At 51.1% G+C, this 13397-nt stretch overlaps 1 protein-coding gene across 1 annotated transcript; it reads right to left on the bottom strand.

Moving 5' to 3' along the window:
- Nucleotides 1–15: 15 nt before the first annotated feature.
- LOC138725315 (E3 ubiquitin-protein ligase RBBP6-like) lies at nt 16–3554 on the bottom strand. Its single transcript, XM_069866111.1, has 3 exons — nt 3389–3554; nt 1796–1895; nt 16–91 (listed from the first exon to the last, which is right to left on the bottom strand). The coding sequence occupies exons 1-3, from the start codon at nt 3552–3554 to the stop codon at nt 16–18; spliced, it is 342 nt and encodes a 113-aa protein (XP_069722212.1).
- Nucleotides 3555–13397: the final 9843 nt, after the last annotated feature.

Here is a 13397-nt window from a genome sequence, read left to right on the forward strand (position 1 = left end):
TTCATTATTTAGAAATCAATGCGGAGAGAAGTGCGAGGCTGTGTTTTTACATACTGCTTTTGGTGTTCCACGTACTGGCTCCGTTCCACTTCTAGAAAGAAGAAAGAAAGGAGATCAGATCTTAAAATTAAGTACACGCTTGTACCCAACATATAGCAGTGAATACCCATTATGAAACCTGAGCATCAAACACTATGTTCTGATGATTCAGGGAATGTGGAAATTCATTCACATGCAGAAACTGTTCTCTCTTGGTGCATTCAGTGCAACTAAAAACCAAAACAAACCCAAGTGCCATTTCTGGCTTTTCACTAATGGCTCTGAGACTGACAGACTCAGAAGACAACAGTGCAAGAGGAAGCCCTCCAGTGTTTTCTCTCTGCTACATTAATAGCGAAACCATGAAGTCTCTATGACAGCTTGTGTTCTCAAATCATCAACCATTACAAAGAGGTACCAGGCAGAGCCCTTTAGTTTCTAAGAAGCAGCAGTGGTGGTCTGGACACTTCCAAGTGCAAGTTTGCTACGTGAACAAAGCCACTTTTGATGCCAGCAGCGCCTCTTCTTGCATTTTAGGGCAGCACTGCAGGACCCGGAGAGAGACCATCCAACCAGACCCAGAGGATGCACAGACAGGACAGCGCTGAGTACGCGTGTTGAAATGAACCCTAGAGCCAGGCTCTCTTTATAAGCAAAACACTGCAGTGTTGAGATTTCCTAGGGAGTGCCTGAAAGCCTTGCAACAACCACTGCAGTGACAGGCCCCCAGTTTACATCCAGAGACCAGCATCTCTAGAGTTCATTGATTGAGAACCGACACCACTAAGACATGGCAAAACCGCAAGCTAAAATTATCTCCCGGCTGTGCTGGAAAGGGGGGATTTGTCAAAAGGCTGGGAAACAGGACCATCCAAACCCTGCTGGTGTCGCTGAGGTAGAACCGGGCTCTGTGAATGCATCACTGACAGCAATAATCTGATACTCAGTCCTGAACATCTGTAATTGCAATCAATAACACAATTCTCTGTCCTCCGTAAATCTCAGGAATAAAGAATTAAAACCTGGAGCACAGATGTCAGCTCAGGGTAAAAAAAGTCCAAGGAAGATAACCAGGAGAATTTGTCAAGGTGCTAAACTGCTCAGTGATTTTCAAGCTCGGACAGAATTCCCTACTCCTCTATCATACTGGCACAAAAGGCAAAAGACTTAAGGATGATGTTTCTTTTGTCTAAACCATATTGTCTTTAGGGAACTCACTGGAATGCCTTAGGAATGAAACTTTGTGTTTGCGTTGTTCACCAGCTGGCAGCCCTTGGTCTTTTCTCTACTCCCCTGCTTTGGGGTGTAGGAATACCCTACCCCCTCCTCCTGGTGCAGAAATAGCCAAACACGACTATCAGACTCTTCTGAGATGGGAACAAATAGCAAGGAGGCACTCAAATGCCATCCTGTCTGTACTATAAAAGCAAGAAAGCCAAGACACATAATAAGGAACCCCTCCAGGCAGAGGAAACAGGATCTACCAATTGGGTCTCAGAACAACCAATCCCAAGAGCCAATCCAACACAACCATCTTAAAAGTCACCATTGATGGAGTTGGCACCCCATGCCCCAGCAGGACTAAAAATGTAAGTCTGCTTTGGGAGAGATCCATTAAAATCTACCGCATAACAGCAGCAATTAACCGCAGCTTTAAAAAGAAAGACATAGTGTGAGCGTCTCTGGAAACTAATCTCCATACAGAAAGGTAACAAGGAAACCACTACAAAGAACCCAAGGCTGTAGGGAAACTCACGGAACAGAGGGCTTGCTGGCAGCTTTAACTCCTCCAGCAGGGATTCTTCTAACGATGACCGATGAGTTCCTGGGAACCAGGGTGTTCTCATCTGTGTATTCTGAAAGCAACATAAACACAGAGAAAAAATCAGTCAGGTGGTACGAATGTCTATTATTGTGCAATTCCAGAGCATGGCAGAGAACCCCTTTACTGACAGAGAAGCACAATTTGATGCCACCTTGGGTGAGTTCTATGAGCTTCAGGCAATCAGCTGTCCCAGTTAAACACCATGAGTTCTTCCCGTTCACATTTTGCAGAGCAGAGAGAATCAAATGCAATCACTGATGTTGAGAGCCTCTAAAAGCCTTTAGGGAATGGTGTGGGCCTGAAGCTCTGCAGGATTTGCCTTAGCTTACACCACCTTCATCTCAGCACGAGGAAAGCCTTTTGACAATATTTACACAGAGCCCAAAGAAAACAACAGCCTGAGACTCTTGGACTTGAAACTGCTTTGGCTTGAAATGCAAAGCGCACTCCAGAAGAACAGTTTTTATGCTGCAATCACACGGGCTGGATGTGATGGAATATTTAAAAGCACCGTCAGCAGCCATTCCCTGGGATCTGCTCCACTGTTTGGAATACTGAAAGCTCTGACCTTTGAACGCTGAATCAGAAGGAAGGGCTGAAAACCAAAGGCACCATCTCTCCAACCAAGCTGTTGGGGTGCTCTTGCTTAGAGATCACACACAAAACACGAACATTTCACAATTTGTACCCCATTTTTCAGTACATTGTTCTTACAAGCAGGAACCTCTCTCAGACCAAAACACCCTGCACAGAAGACACCAGGTCAGCACTGAAATGCACATTTCACTGTCAGTTCCATATGACAGAGTGCTTCTTCAGAAAACTGAGTAATCATTGAGATGAAACCATTTCCTGCTCTTCCCCCTCAGGAATCACACGGCAGCTGCCTATGGACTATAGAGAAGTTCCAAACTCTAGGAGAAAGGGCGGTGACTGATGGGAAAAGGAGCAGGTGAGAGGACTCCCAACAATCAGAACAAGTTGGCCTCTTTCACCCAAAATCCATTTGGTTTCCTAGGTCATCGCAACATCTCATCAGGTCTCCTGCAAAGACAAATTTCTAAAGAACCAACACTTTATGTCCACATGTAAGAATTCCAAACACCCCATGGAGGTAGAAATTCCTGGTCTAGTTTTTTCTTCTATCTTTATTGCCAAAAACTTTTGTGAACAATCCCCGTCGCCCAGCATCCACGTGTTTTCCTATGCCTGCCCTGTGTGTAACGGAAAGATCTGGAGATCAGAAGAGCAATCAGGAAAGAACAGCTCTGCGAGGACACAGTACAAGTGACAGCTCCTGGTCATGGCCAAATCCCATCATCACTTCCCACCACACTTAATCCCCAGCACCACTTGCCCTCCCGTCCCCTTCCCCTCCAGTGGGATGGGCCCCAGGCTGACTCACACTGTCTGGGGCTGACCCACAAAGAGCAGAGAGCAGCTCCCACAGCTGTGGCTGCTGTGGGGCATCTGCAATGCTGCCAGCTGGGGGTCTCTGAGCCCTGCACCCACCGCCCAACGCACCTTCTCCAGTCTGCGCATTGGAGACCTGCAGGTCAGACCTGGACGCCTTCAGCTTCTCCCGAGACATAATCTGGCGCTTGAGGTCTCCCAGGGAGATGTCAAGGCCACTGAAGGTGACGGTATCATAGTTCAGCCTGGAGAAGAACTTGTAGTGGACGCACGGCATGGTCAGGGCCAGGCGGTGCCTGTTCTGTGCCTCTAACCCAGCAGACTCGGAGCTGTGGGGCTCTGCTCCTCTCTCTGCAGCAACTCCTGATCCGGAGTGTGGGATGCACGGGCTTGTGGGCCAGTGGCATGCTGGCCACGGGCTACGGCCTCTGTGATATCATCCTCTGTGATGCTGACCTGTTGCCTTGGAGACATCTCTGCTGTCAAGGGCAAAGCACACTCTGGATTCACTCTCCAGGACGATCTGGAGGACGCAGGTGGTCTCGCCACTGGGAGCTGCCTGCACCTTTCTCAGTGCGTGAAAACCAAAGCATTTTGGCTGTGGTTTTGCTGTTGCAGTGCCCGGTGCCAGTTCCACTGGAACTGAAAGTCTGTCTCCGTGAAGGGTAGGTCAGGTCTGCTTCTGTGCAGTCATTGCTCGATTTTTAATCTCCATGGAAGGGCCTCTATTTCTTCACAGTGTTGTCAGCTCTTCTTTTCCTGCTTTCTGGATAAATTCTGCTGGGAAACATCCAGAGCCCAGAGGCTTCCCCTTCTGGTTTAACTCTGCCAGCCTCGCCCGGTGCTCCCTCTCCCCGATCGTATTTATTTCCCAAGTGCTGCATTGCTGACTGCAGGGTTTGTACGGAGGCATCCTGGCCTGGCAGCTGAAGCTCCATTCCAATTTAGCTGCCTGCTTGTTTGCTCTGTGATCCGTAAGGATGGACTTCAACTCCAGCCTCGACTGCTACTGCTTCTGAGATTTGACAGCGCAACCTTTCCAGGGAGGAGGCAGAGGAGGCAGGGAGCAGCAGTGCTGCAGGGTCTATCCATGCAGAGCATGGAGGCTGCCACTTGGGAGTTGTCCTCATCTCTCTTCTGTTGGAGACAAGAAGCAGATGGTCCCCAGAACAGACCGTCCTGGGTGCAGGAAGCCGGGAACATCCAGAGAATTCACAGAAAGAAGGGGAAATTGGTTCCAGCATCAGGGTGAGGTGAAGTGAAAGTGATGAGTACCCTGGTGACCAGTGTCTAGGGATCGCTGGAGCTCTTTTTGTGTGTTCTGCTGGGAGAGCAGATAGGAATTACCAGAGAGGATGGAAAACCATCCTGTTCATGCAAACAGAAATACCTGAAGGCATTTATCAACTTTAACCTTCCTGTAACCTTCCGCATGATTGTTTGACCACGGTTTCTGTTTCTCCTTCCAGAGATCAGCCCAGGGTCTGCAAAATGCATTTCTGCTTCCACGAAGTGGTGCTCGATGCTGTACCTGCAGCAGTGGGACTTCTTGGCTGCTGCTGGATCTACTCTCATAAAAAGAAGCAGGGAAATGGTCATAAAAAAACCTCCCTGCTGTCAGCAGAATCGATGATGTCCGGTTCCCACAGAGAGAGCAGGAGGGAGGAACTTGAAATGTGTGAGAAGGAGCTGGTGGTGATGAAGCCTCACCTTGACCAGCAAAATGAGCAGCTCCACAGAGCATGGCCAGACTTCAAAAGGGATCAAGAGGAGCTGCAGCTGCAGAAGGTCTCCTTCCACTTCGATCTGGAAAGGCTTGGTACAGCCTGGGAGGAACTGAAGAGGGAGAAGAAACAATTCCACCTTCAGTGGGAGCAATTCCCTGAAACGCATCAGGAGCCTGACCACATTCAGGTAAATGCTGCTCAGGTCGGTGCCCTGCAGGGAACTCCTGGGCATGCCCGGGCCAGCTGCGTGCCAGCAGCAATCGACTAAGGCCAAGCATAAGGTCCTACAGCTGGGTTGGGCAATCCCTGATTTCAGTACAGGATGGGAGATGATGTGATAGAGAACAGCCCCGAGGAGAAGGGCTTGGGGGTGCTGGCTGATGAGAAGCTCAACATGAGCCAGGGAAAGTCATGGAACAGGTGATCTTGAGTGCGATCATGAAGCACATGCAGGAGAACCGGGTGATCAGGCCCAGTCAACATGGGCTCATGAAAGGCAGGTCTTGCCAAACTAACCTGATCACCTTCTATGACAAAGTGACTCGGCTGCTGGATGAGGGAAAGGCTGTGGATGGATCTTCCTGGACTTCAGCAAAGCCTTTGACACAGTTTCCCACAGCATTCTGCTTCAGAAACTGTCACCTCTGGCCTGGACAGGCGCACGCTCTCCTGGGTGGAAAACTGGTTGGATGGAGGGCCCAGAGAGTGGTGGGAAATGGAGTTAACTCCAGCTGGAGGCCAGTGACAAGTGGTGTCCCCAGGGCTCAGTGCTGGGTCCAGCCCTGTTCAGTGTCTTTATCAATGACCTGGATGAAGGCATCGAGTGCACCCTTAGCAAGTTTGCAGACGACACTAAGCTGGGTGGAAGTGTCGATCTGCTGGAGGGTCGGGAGGCTCCAAAGGGATCCGAACAGGCTGGACCACTGGGCTGAGACCGACGGCATGAGGTTTAACAAGGCCAAATGCCGGGTCCTGCACTTGGGGCACAACAACCCTGAGCAGCTCCAGACTAGGAGAAGTCTGGCTGGAAACTGCCTGGAGGAGAAGGACCTGGGGGTGTTGGTTGACAGCGACTGACCATGAGCCAGCAGTGTGCCCAGGTGGCCAAGAAGGCCAATGGCATCTTGGCTTGGATCAGAAACAGCGTGGCCAGCAGGTCCAGGGAGGTTCTTCTCCCTCAGGACTCAGCACTGGTGAGACCGCTCCTGGAATCCTGTGTTCAGTTCTGGGCCCCTCACCACAAGAAGGATGTTGAGGCTCTGGAGCGAGTCCAGAGAAGAGCAACGAGGCTGGTGAAGGGGCTGGAGAACAGGCGTTATGAGGAGCGGCTGAGAGAGCTGGGGGTGTTTAGCCTGGAGAAGAGGAGGCTGAGGGGAGACCTCATTGCTCTCTGCAACTGCCTGAAAGGAGGTTGTAGAGAGGAGGGAGCTGGGCTCTTCTCCCAGGTGACAGGGGACAGGAAAAGAGGGAATGGCCTTAAGCTCCACCAGGGGAGGTTTAGGCTGGACATTAGGAAAATTTTTTTCACAGAAAGGGTCATTGGGCACTGGAACAGGCTGCCCAGGGAGGTGGTTGAGTCACCTTCCCTGGAGGGGTTTAAGGGACGGGTGGACGAGGTGCTGAGGGACATGGTTTAGTGTTTGATATGAATGGTTGGACTAGATGATCTGGTGGGCCTCTTCCAATCTGGTGATTCTCTGATTCTATGATTCTGTGAGCTGACAATGTGTGCTTGCAGGCCAGAAAGCCAACCGTGTCCTGGCCTGCATCAAAAGAAGTGTTCTCACGGGAGGTGATTCTGTCCATACCCATCGCACAGGGGCTGGAACTAGATGGTATTTAAGGTCCCTTCCAACCCAAACTGTTCTATGAATCTGTGGTTCTACGATTCCTTGGCCTTCTGCCCCTGATCCTTTGCAGGAACGATGCAGGGTGAGCCTTGGCCTTGAGATCTAAGAGAATATTTGCCCTTAGCTTGTAGGAGCAGAAGCAACTGGAGCTTCACAGGACAACCAGGGCGATTTCACAAAGGAGGTTCCTCAGGAGCTTTGGGCCCAAGTGGCTGCAGGTGAAGAGGACGCCTATGGCAGCACCTACTGCCAAATGCATGTGGTGTTGAAGATGCAGCTCATGGAGATGAAAATTGCAAACACCCACCTGGCTGAAGAAAATGCTCATCTCCGTAGCCAGATGGATTTGATAGATGAGGTTCTTGCTGAAAATGCTGACCTGAAAATGAAACTCATGCAGGTGGCAGGGGTGCTGGAAGAGGCAGAGCAGGACTTGAAAGAATCAACAACTGGAGAAGGAGCATGAGGACACAAAGTTATCACTCCAAAGGAAATCAGAAGGCGCGTGTTTGCAGAGGGCTCAGACAGAAGAAAGCAGGGAACAGAAAGGAACCCTGCTGGTGGTTCAAGCCCAGCTGAGTGAACTGAATGATGGCTTTCTGAAGCCTAATGAACAATGGCAGCAGCTCTTTCCGGAACTGGAACAGCTGGAAAGATCCAACCACTTAACTTCCAGGCTGCCCCAGGATACCCTGGCAGCAGACACGGAGTCCATCCTCCTGGAGGCTATGAGAAAACAGCCAGCAAAGCTTCGAGCATTCATAGCTCGATACAGCTATGATCCTTTCAATGGTCCAAATGAGCAGCCGGAACTGGAGCTTCCTCTTGTTGCTGGACAATGTGTTTACATCTTTGGAGATGTGGATGAAGGTGGTTGGTATGTGGGAGAGCTGACAGACGGCACCAGAGGATTCGTCCCCTCTAACCTTGTAGAAGAGGTGTCCAACGATGAACCACCTGATGACACAGGAGCCTCTCCAGGAACAAGTGACTGGGAGTAGGACACAGCAAAGAAAACTCTGTGAAATAAAGGAGGTTTTAGACAAAAGCATCATAAAAGCCCAACCCCTCAAATACTCTGTATGGTGATTAAGAAAGATACATCACCAAGTGTTTTCTTATCATCAACCAGATCTGCAGTCACTGGGAAGGGGGCATTTTCTTTTTCACAGCGAGCATTTGGAGAGGCAATTGGGAAGCCCACACAGTGTGTCAACTTGTGGATGAGTTCTCCCAGCCATCGCTGCAAGGGACCTAGCTTTCATGTAATTGAATTAACAAATTACATCATTCCAAAATGCCAAGCCTAACCCCAGCTGCCTGGCATGAGCTCCTAGAAGGCTGCCCATCACAAACATCTCCTTCTTCAGCTGGCGAGTTTGTCACACAATGCCCTCCACCACCACCCCAGGCAAGCCTGTCATATTCTCCTTGCTCAGGAGCAGAGGGGACACAACCTGGAGACAGGACTCAGCCTGGTGGTGGGAGACAGTGGGTCCTGCCCATCCTGAGCCGCACAGAGAACACAGGAGGCTGAGTGCAGCCAGGTCTTTATTTGCTACAGATCCTCTGCACTGCATTATAAGGCCACAGGGAAAAAAAAAATGTTTATAATAAAAAGTCCTGCCACCTCCTTGCCCGCTGGAGAGGCCTCTGCATGGAACAAGCCCACAGCCAGAATAAGCTGAAGGAGAATACTATACAGGAGCATTTACACCTTTGATAAACAGACACACAGACCCAGTTGCACCCCATCATGTGCACAGGACCAAGTCTTGTGCTTGAGGAGACAATGGACACCCTGGCACAGCCTCCCCTGCCCCTTGCCGAGGGGATCACGCTGCTAGGACGGCCTGGGGGCAATGCCATGCAGTGCTGCCAGACCAGGGCTATCATCGGGGCTCCGGCCCCACAGCTGGGCAAGGACACGTCTGTGCCCCATGGGGCAGCACTGCACACCGCGACAGTGACGCCCCCCTGCCCCTCAGCCCTCCCTGAGCCCCATGGGGCCATCCCTGGGGGCAACGAGGGCTCGGGTTCGCTCTACAGACAGGGGAAACTGTAGAGCGGGCTCTTTCCTTCCTGGCAGGGCCTCGGAAAAGCACCTTTGTGCCCTGGGAAAGCCTGTTCCCCCCAGTCCTTGCAGGATGCCCTGGGAAGCACAGACCCCTCAAGCACCGCAGGTCGGTCCCTGCTGTGCCCCTGCCCGTAGAAGCTGCTCCCCTGGGCTCAGGGCCCGCTCCCCCCTGGGCCCGGCTCCCCCTCCACCACGCTGGCTCCCCAAAGCACGGTGACAGCTTGAGACCCTCTCCCCAAAGCACAGTGACAGATTCAGACACTCACCCCAAAGCATGATAACAGATTCAGAAATTCTCCCCAAAGAATGCTGGGGGCTGGTTTTCTCCCTCAAGGCATGTTGGGAGCTGGAGTCCCTCCCCCCAGCCTGGATGGGTTTGTGGTCACGCTGCCATTTTCTCTATTGGCTGCCAGAACAAAGTTCCCTTAAGTGACCCAGATCAGGAGGATGGGGTCATTTTGTGGAAATCAGATGCTCGCAAGTCCTCTGTGTTTAATCCTATCCCAGACCCGAAGGCTTCTCCTGGTGCCGGCGTCATCTGTGACTGCAGTTTCCCATCTCTGAGGGAAGAGGGGTTTGGCTGCTTGTTTGTAGCGCTGACTGTCAGATTACAACAGACTTTGGGATCACAGAAGAGAACTGGACAGGGACAAGCAAACGCTCTCACTCGAAAGAATCCTCAGGAAAGTCGATGGGGTGAGGGCCCCATTCCGATTAAATAGACCTTTCCCAGGCAGCCAGTGAGGATGGGGATGGGAGCACATGGACCAATTTGGTCTCAGGGTCATTGTCAGGAATTCTCCATGCAGGAATTTGCCGATGCAGAAGTGCTGACCAGAGGGATTTGGTTAGGGATGTGAAACACCATCACGGTCCCATCGCTTCTGGCTCTTTTCGTACTCACTCTGCATCTGGTTGTACCATTCTCCTTGTGGCATCTGCTGAAGGATGGCAAGACACACCTCAGCATCATGTTATTCCCAACATGATGATTGCACATTGACGGGGCTGAAAACCAGTGGTATTTGGGGTTCTTTCAAAAACCCTAAGTTCTGTGCTCCCAAATGCTGAGAACAATGTTGTGGATCATTCCTTAAAGAAGCTCAATTCAAACATTTTATTCAGCCAAACCTGGAGGTATCCAAGCCCCAGGGAGCCCTTTGTCACAGCCAGGCATGTCTTTCTTGATGCAAATGCTTGACTAGGGAGTCTTGGTTTTGCCCTTTCCAGGAATGATGGCACTGACTCTTCTCCTTTCTTTTCTGCAGCTGCACTTCTTCTATAGCCCCTTCTTCCACAGAGATCAGCCCAGCCTCCTCAGGATGTGCAGGGAAAGCCCTGGGGAACGAGAGCGAGCTGCAGCCCCACGGAGCCCAAGGCAGGGGGGCAAATGCACAAAGAAGAGATGAGGTGATGCTCTGGCAGTGGCAGGAGGTGCAGAGGAGGAGAATGGACCCCAGAACTGCGCAGCCTCCAACCTCAGAGCAACCAATCCATGGGCTGACCCCGATGCCCCAAGCACCAGTGCTGGTCCAGCCCCAGCCAGACGGCACCACAGCCACAGCCCTGATGGAGTCCAGGAGGCAGCTCCAGCTCGTCCTTCACCTCCACCTCAGCACCACTCACCTCCTGCCCCACTCTTCATTGGGCCCCCTCCACGACCAGATTGGTGGCCCAATCCCGATGCTGGGCAGGCGCCCAGGAATGACTGGATTCCATCCTGCCCTCCAGAGCTGGCGAGGGATGGACCACCAGCACCTGGTGCCACTCCCCAGCCAACACCACCGCACCACCCAGCTCCAATCTCCCACCACTGCCCAACCTGCTTCTGCCCACCAAACACCCCGGCTGCCGGCTGAGGGGATGGACGTTAGTTGGGGCCCGACCAGAAACAGCAGGAATCTTTGGAATTGATTGACGTAGTTTTAGAAACATGTTAATCTAGGAATAAGTAATGTAATGTAATATTGTTTGGTGTCAATAACAAAGCTTTTGAAGTTCATTTTTGTAATGAGCCTGCATTTCTTTATGGGGTTGTTGTTACCTGAGTGCAGGACCCAGTGCTGATATGCGTTGGTCCCCATCCTGTAGCCCTCAGCGCATGAGTCCAACCACACCGAAGTCCCTTCAGAGTCATCTTTTCCTTGAGCAGATTGATAGTCCTGCCCAACTTGATGTCACCTGCAAATGGACTGAGGGAGCTCTCCATAGTCTTTAATATTGATAAAGAGATTAAACAGAAATAGCCCCATCACAGAACCTCTGCGACACCCCAGCTGACTGGTTATGACTTGTGAACTCTGCTCACTCTCTGATCTCCAATTTCAGATGCTGGCAGCTAGACGTATCCATACCTTCATTGTGTTCCTTATAAATAGGTGCAGAGAAACACCCAGATGTCAGAGGGATAACAATAGAAGTGACAGAGCAACAAGCTTTTGCGCAACAAGTAACCTTCACTTCTTCAAGCTTGTCACATCCATGTCCTAACATCCAGAATAATAACTTCTTTCCAGCCTCGAGCCATTCCCCTCACAGATGTGTACATAGCTGCTGCTAGCACCCTGGGTCATTTCTCCTATAACACTTCTCAGGGGCCCTGGTCCATGAAACAAAGAGAAGGGTTGAGTTTCTCTTCTGTTCCTGGGCTCCATAAAGCTAATGAGATGGTTTAGCCAGGTAGCTGAACTTGCCTGAATTCTGAGACATTCCTGGGATTTCTGTGGGGCTGGAGAGGGACAAGACTCACTCCCTGAGAAGGGCTGCAGCGATTTTGCAGGTCACGAAGCCAAGCAGTGAGTCTGTTCGGCATGAAGCGCTAGAGATCTGTCCCATAGCTCACCCACCTACGTCCCAAGCAAGTCCAGAGAAGCCTTCCTGGCTCTGAGTAAGCCTTCAAACCCCTGAACCTTGGCTGGTCCTACAGCACTAATTTTGCATAAATGTCTGATGCAATACGGTGTCACATTCTCCATCCTGGTTTTTGGCTCAGGCTGGCGAGACAGCCAGTGCAGACCATCTGCACCGTTCTTCCTCCTCGCCCTCTGCACTCATCCCCAGCATGCTTTCTCTTGGGAGTGAAACACTTCTTCTGCCCTGGAGCACCGTTCCACCCATCTGACCTTCCTGTGAGCCAGGAGCTTCCACAGCTGCTTCCAAGGACACGAAGGCAGAGAGCTCCCAGCTCCTGCTGGCTGTCACTCTGCCAATCCTCCCGCCAGCAGCCGTTTGGGGAAGGAGCGTTGCCATTGCAGGTAGCATCCAGGGGCCAAAGCCTTCCAGGAAAATGTAATCGCTTCCAATAAGCACAAATGCAATATAGAGGAGAGCTTTGTGGCTAGAGATTACAAAGCCCAGAGGCCACGTGTGCTCAGCAGCTCTCTTCAGTCTGGAACAGAGCAGGGAGGCTGGCAGCTCCTATCCATTCTGCTGCTCGCCTGGAGCTGTTCCATGCCAGAAGAAGAGTGTGGACCATTCTCTGTCAACACGGCCGAGCCAGGCTGAGCACAGATCCTCAGCCTGTGAGGGTTGCCTGGCTTCTGGCTATCAGCTGGGGCTGGGGACTGAGGGGAGAAGGCTGGATCTCTGCAGCCTTGACAAGAGCAGCTCAAGTTTTCAGATGAGTTGTTCAGCTAGAGACACTTTCACACCACCTTTACACTTCAGGTTAATCATCTGCCCAAGAAAGAAGATGTAACAAGTGATGCTGTTGTCCTGCTGCGCACCAGTCACCCACAGGCAGGAACCGAAGGGCCAGCAGCATCGAGGAGCATCTCTTATCCGAAAGGTGCCAGTGAGCCCTTGGTACCCGGTCTTCAAACAAGTATTTTACATTCTGAATTGTGGAAGCTCGGAGCTGACTGCAGCTCTGCAGATCCCTGGACCAACCGCTGCAGTTGGCCCCTAGTTAAGAGCAGCCTCACTGTGTGTGACAGAGCATGGAGGTCTCCTTCCCTTCTACAGAACAGGGTCTGCTCAGGATGGGGTCAACAGCAAAAGGATTGTCTGAAAACCCATCTTTTTGGGAACTTGTGTCCCACGTTCCCCCAGAGCTGTTTGTCTATCACTGCCAGCTGCTGTCATGCTGGTTCTACTGCTCTGGTCCATTTGCTGTGAACCTGGAAAGAGGAAAAGCTTTTGCCTCCTTGGCTGAGAGATGATGCCAGCTAGCAGGACAAGGTGGTTTTCTCCTGTGTCATCCTGAGTCAAGGTGAGGGAAGTGCCAACATCTGAGATTTCATAAAGGATTCCACCGGAACTTGTCTTGGAAAGTGAGAGTCTAACAATGCTCATGAGATTAGTCTCCTTTCCAAATCTGATTTCAAAGTATTCATCTTTTTGAAAAGTTTCATGATAATTAGCTTCAATTTCCAAACAAGAGGTCAGTTGAACTGGAAAATAGATTATTTTTTTCTTCTTTGAGAACATCAAAACACTTTGTTTTGACAACTTCAGAACTCCTTCCA

The sequence above is a fragment of the Phaenicophaeus curvirostris genome, chromosome 11 (assembly GCF_032191515.1).
Source record: "Phaenicophaeus curvirostris isolate KB17595 chromosome 11, BPBGC_Pcur_1.0, whole genome shotgun sequence".
Classification (NCBI taxonomy): Eukaryota; Metazoa; Chordata; class Aves; order Cuculiformes; family Cuculidae; genus Phaenicophaeus; species Phaenicophaeus curvirostris.

Excerpts from the sequence above, each read along its gene's own strand:
- LOC138725315 (XM_069866111.1), bottom strand. The coding sequence starts at position 3,554 with ATGCCGTGCGTCCACTACAAGTTCTTCTCCAGGCTGAACTATGATACC. Across the intron at positions 1,896-3,388 it reads CAATGCGCAGACTGGAGAAG|AATACACAGATGAGAACACC; the intron begins GTGCGTTGGGCG and ends TGTTGCTTTCAG. Across the intron at positions 92-1,795 it reads GCCAGCAAGCCCTCTGTTCC|AAGTGGAACGGAGCCAGTAC; the intron begins GTGAGTTTCCCT and ends TCTTCTTTCTAG.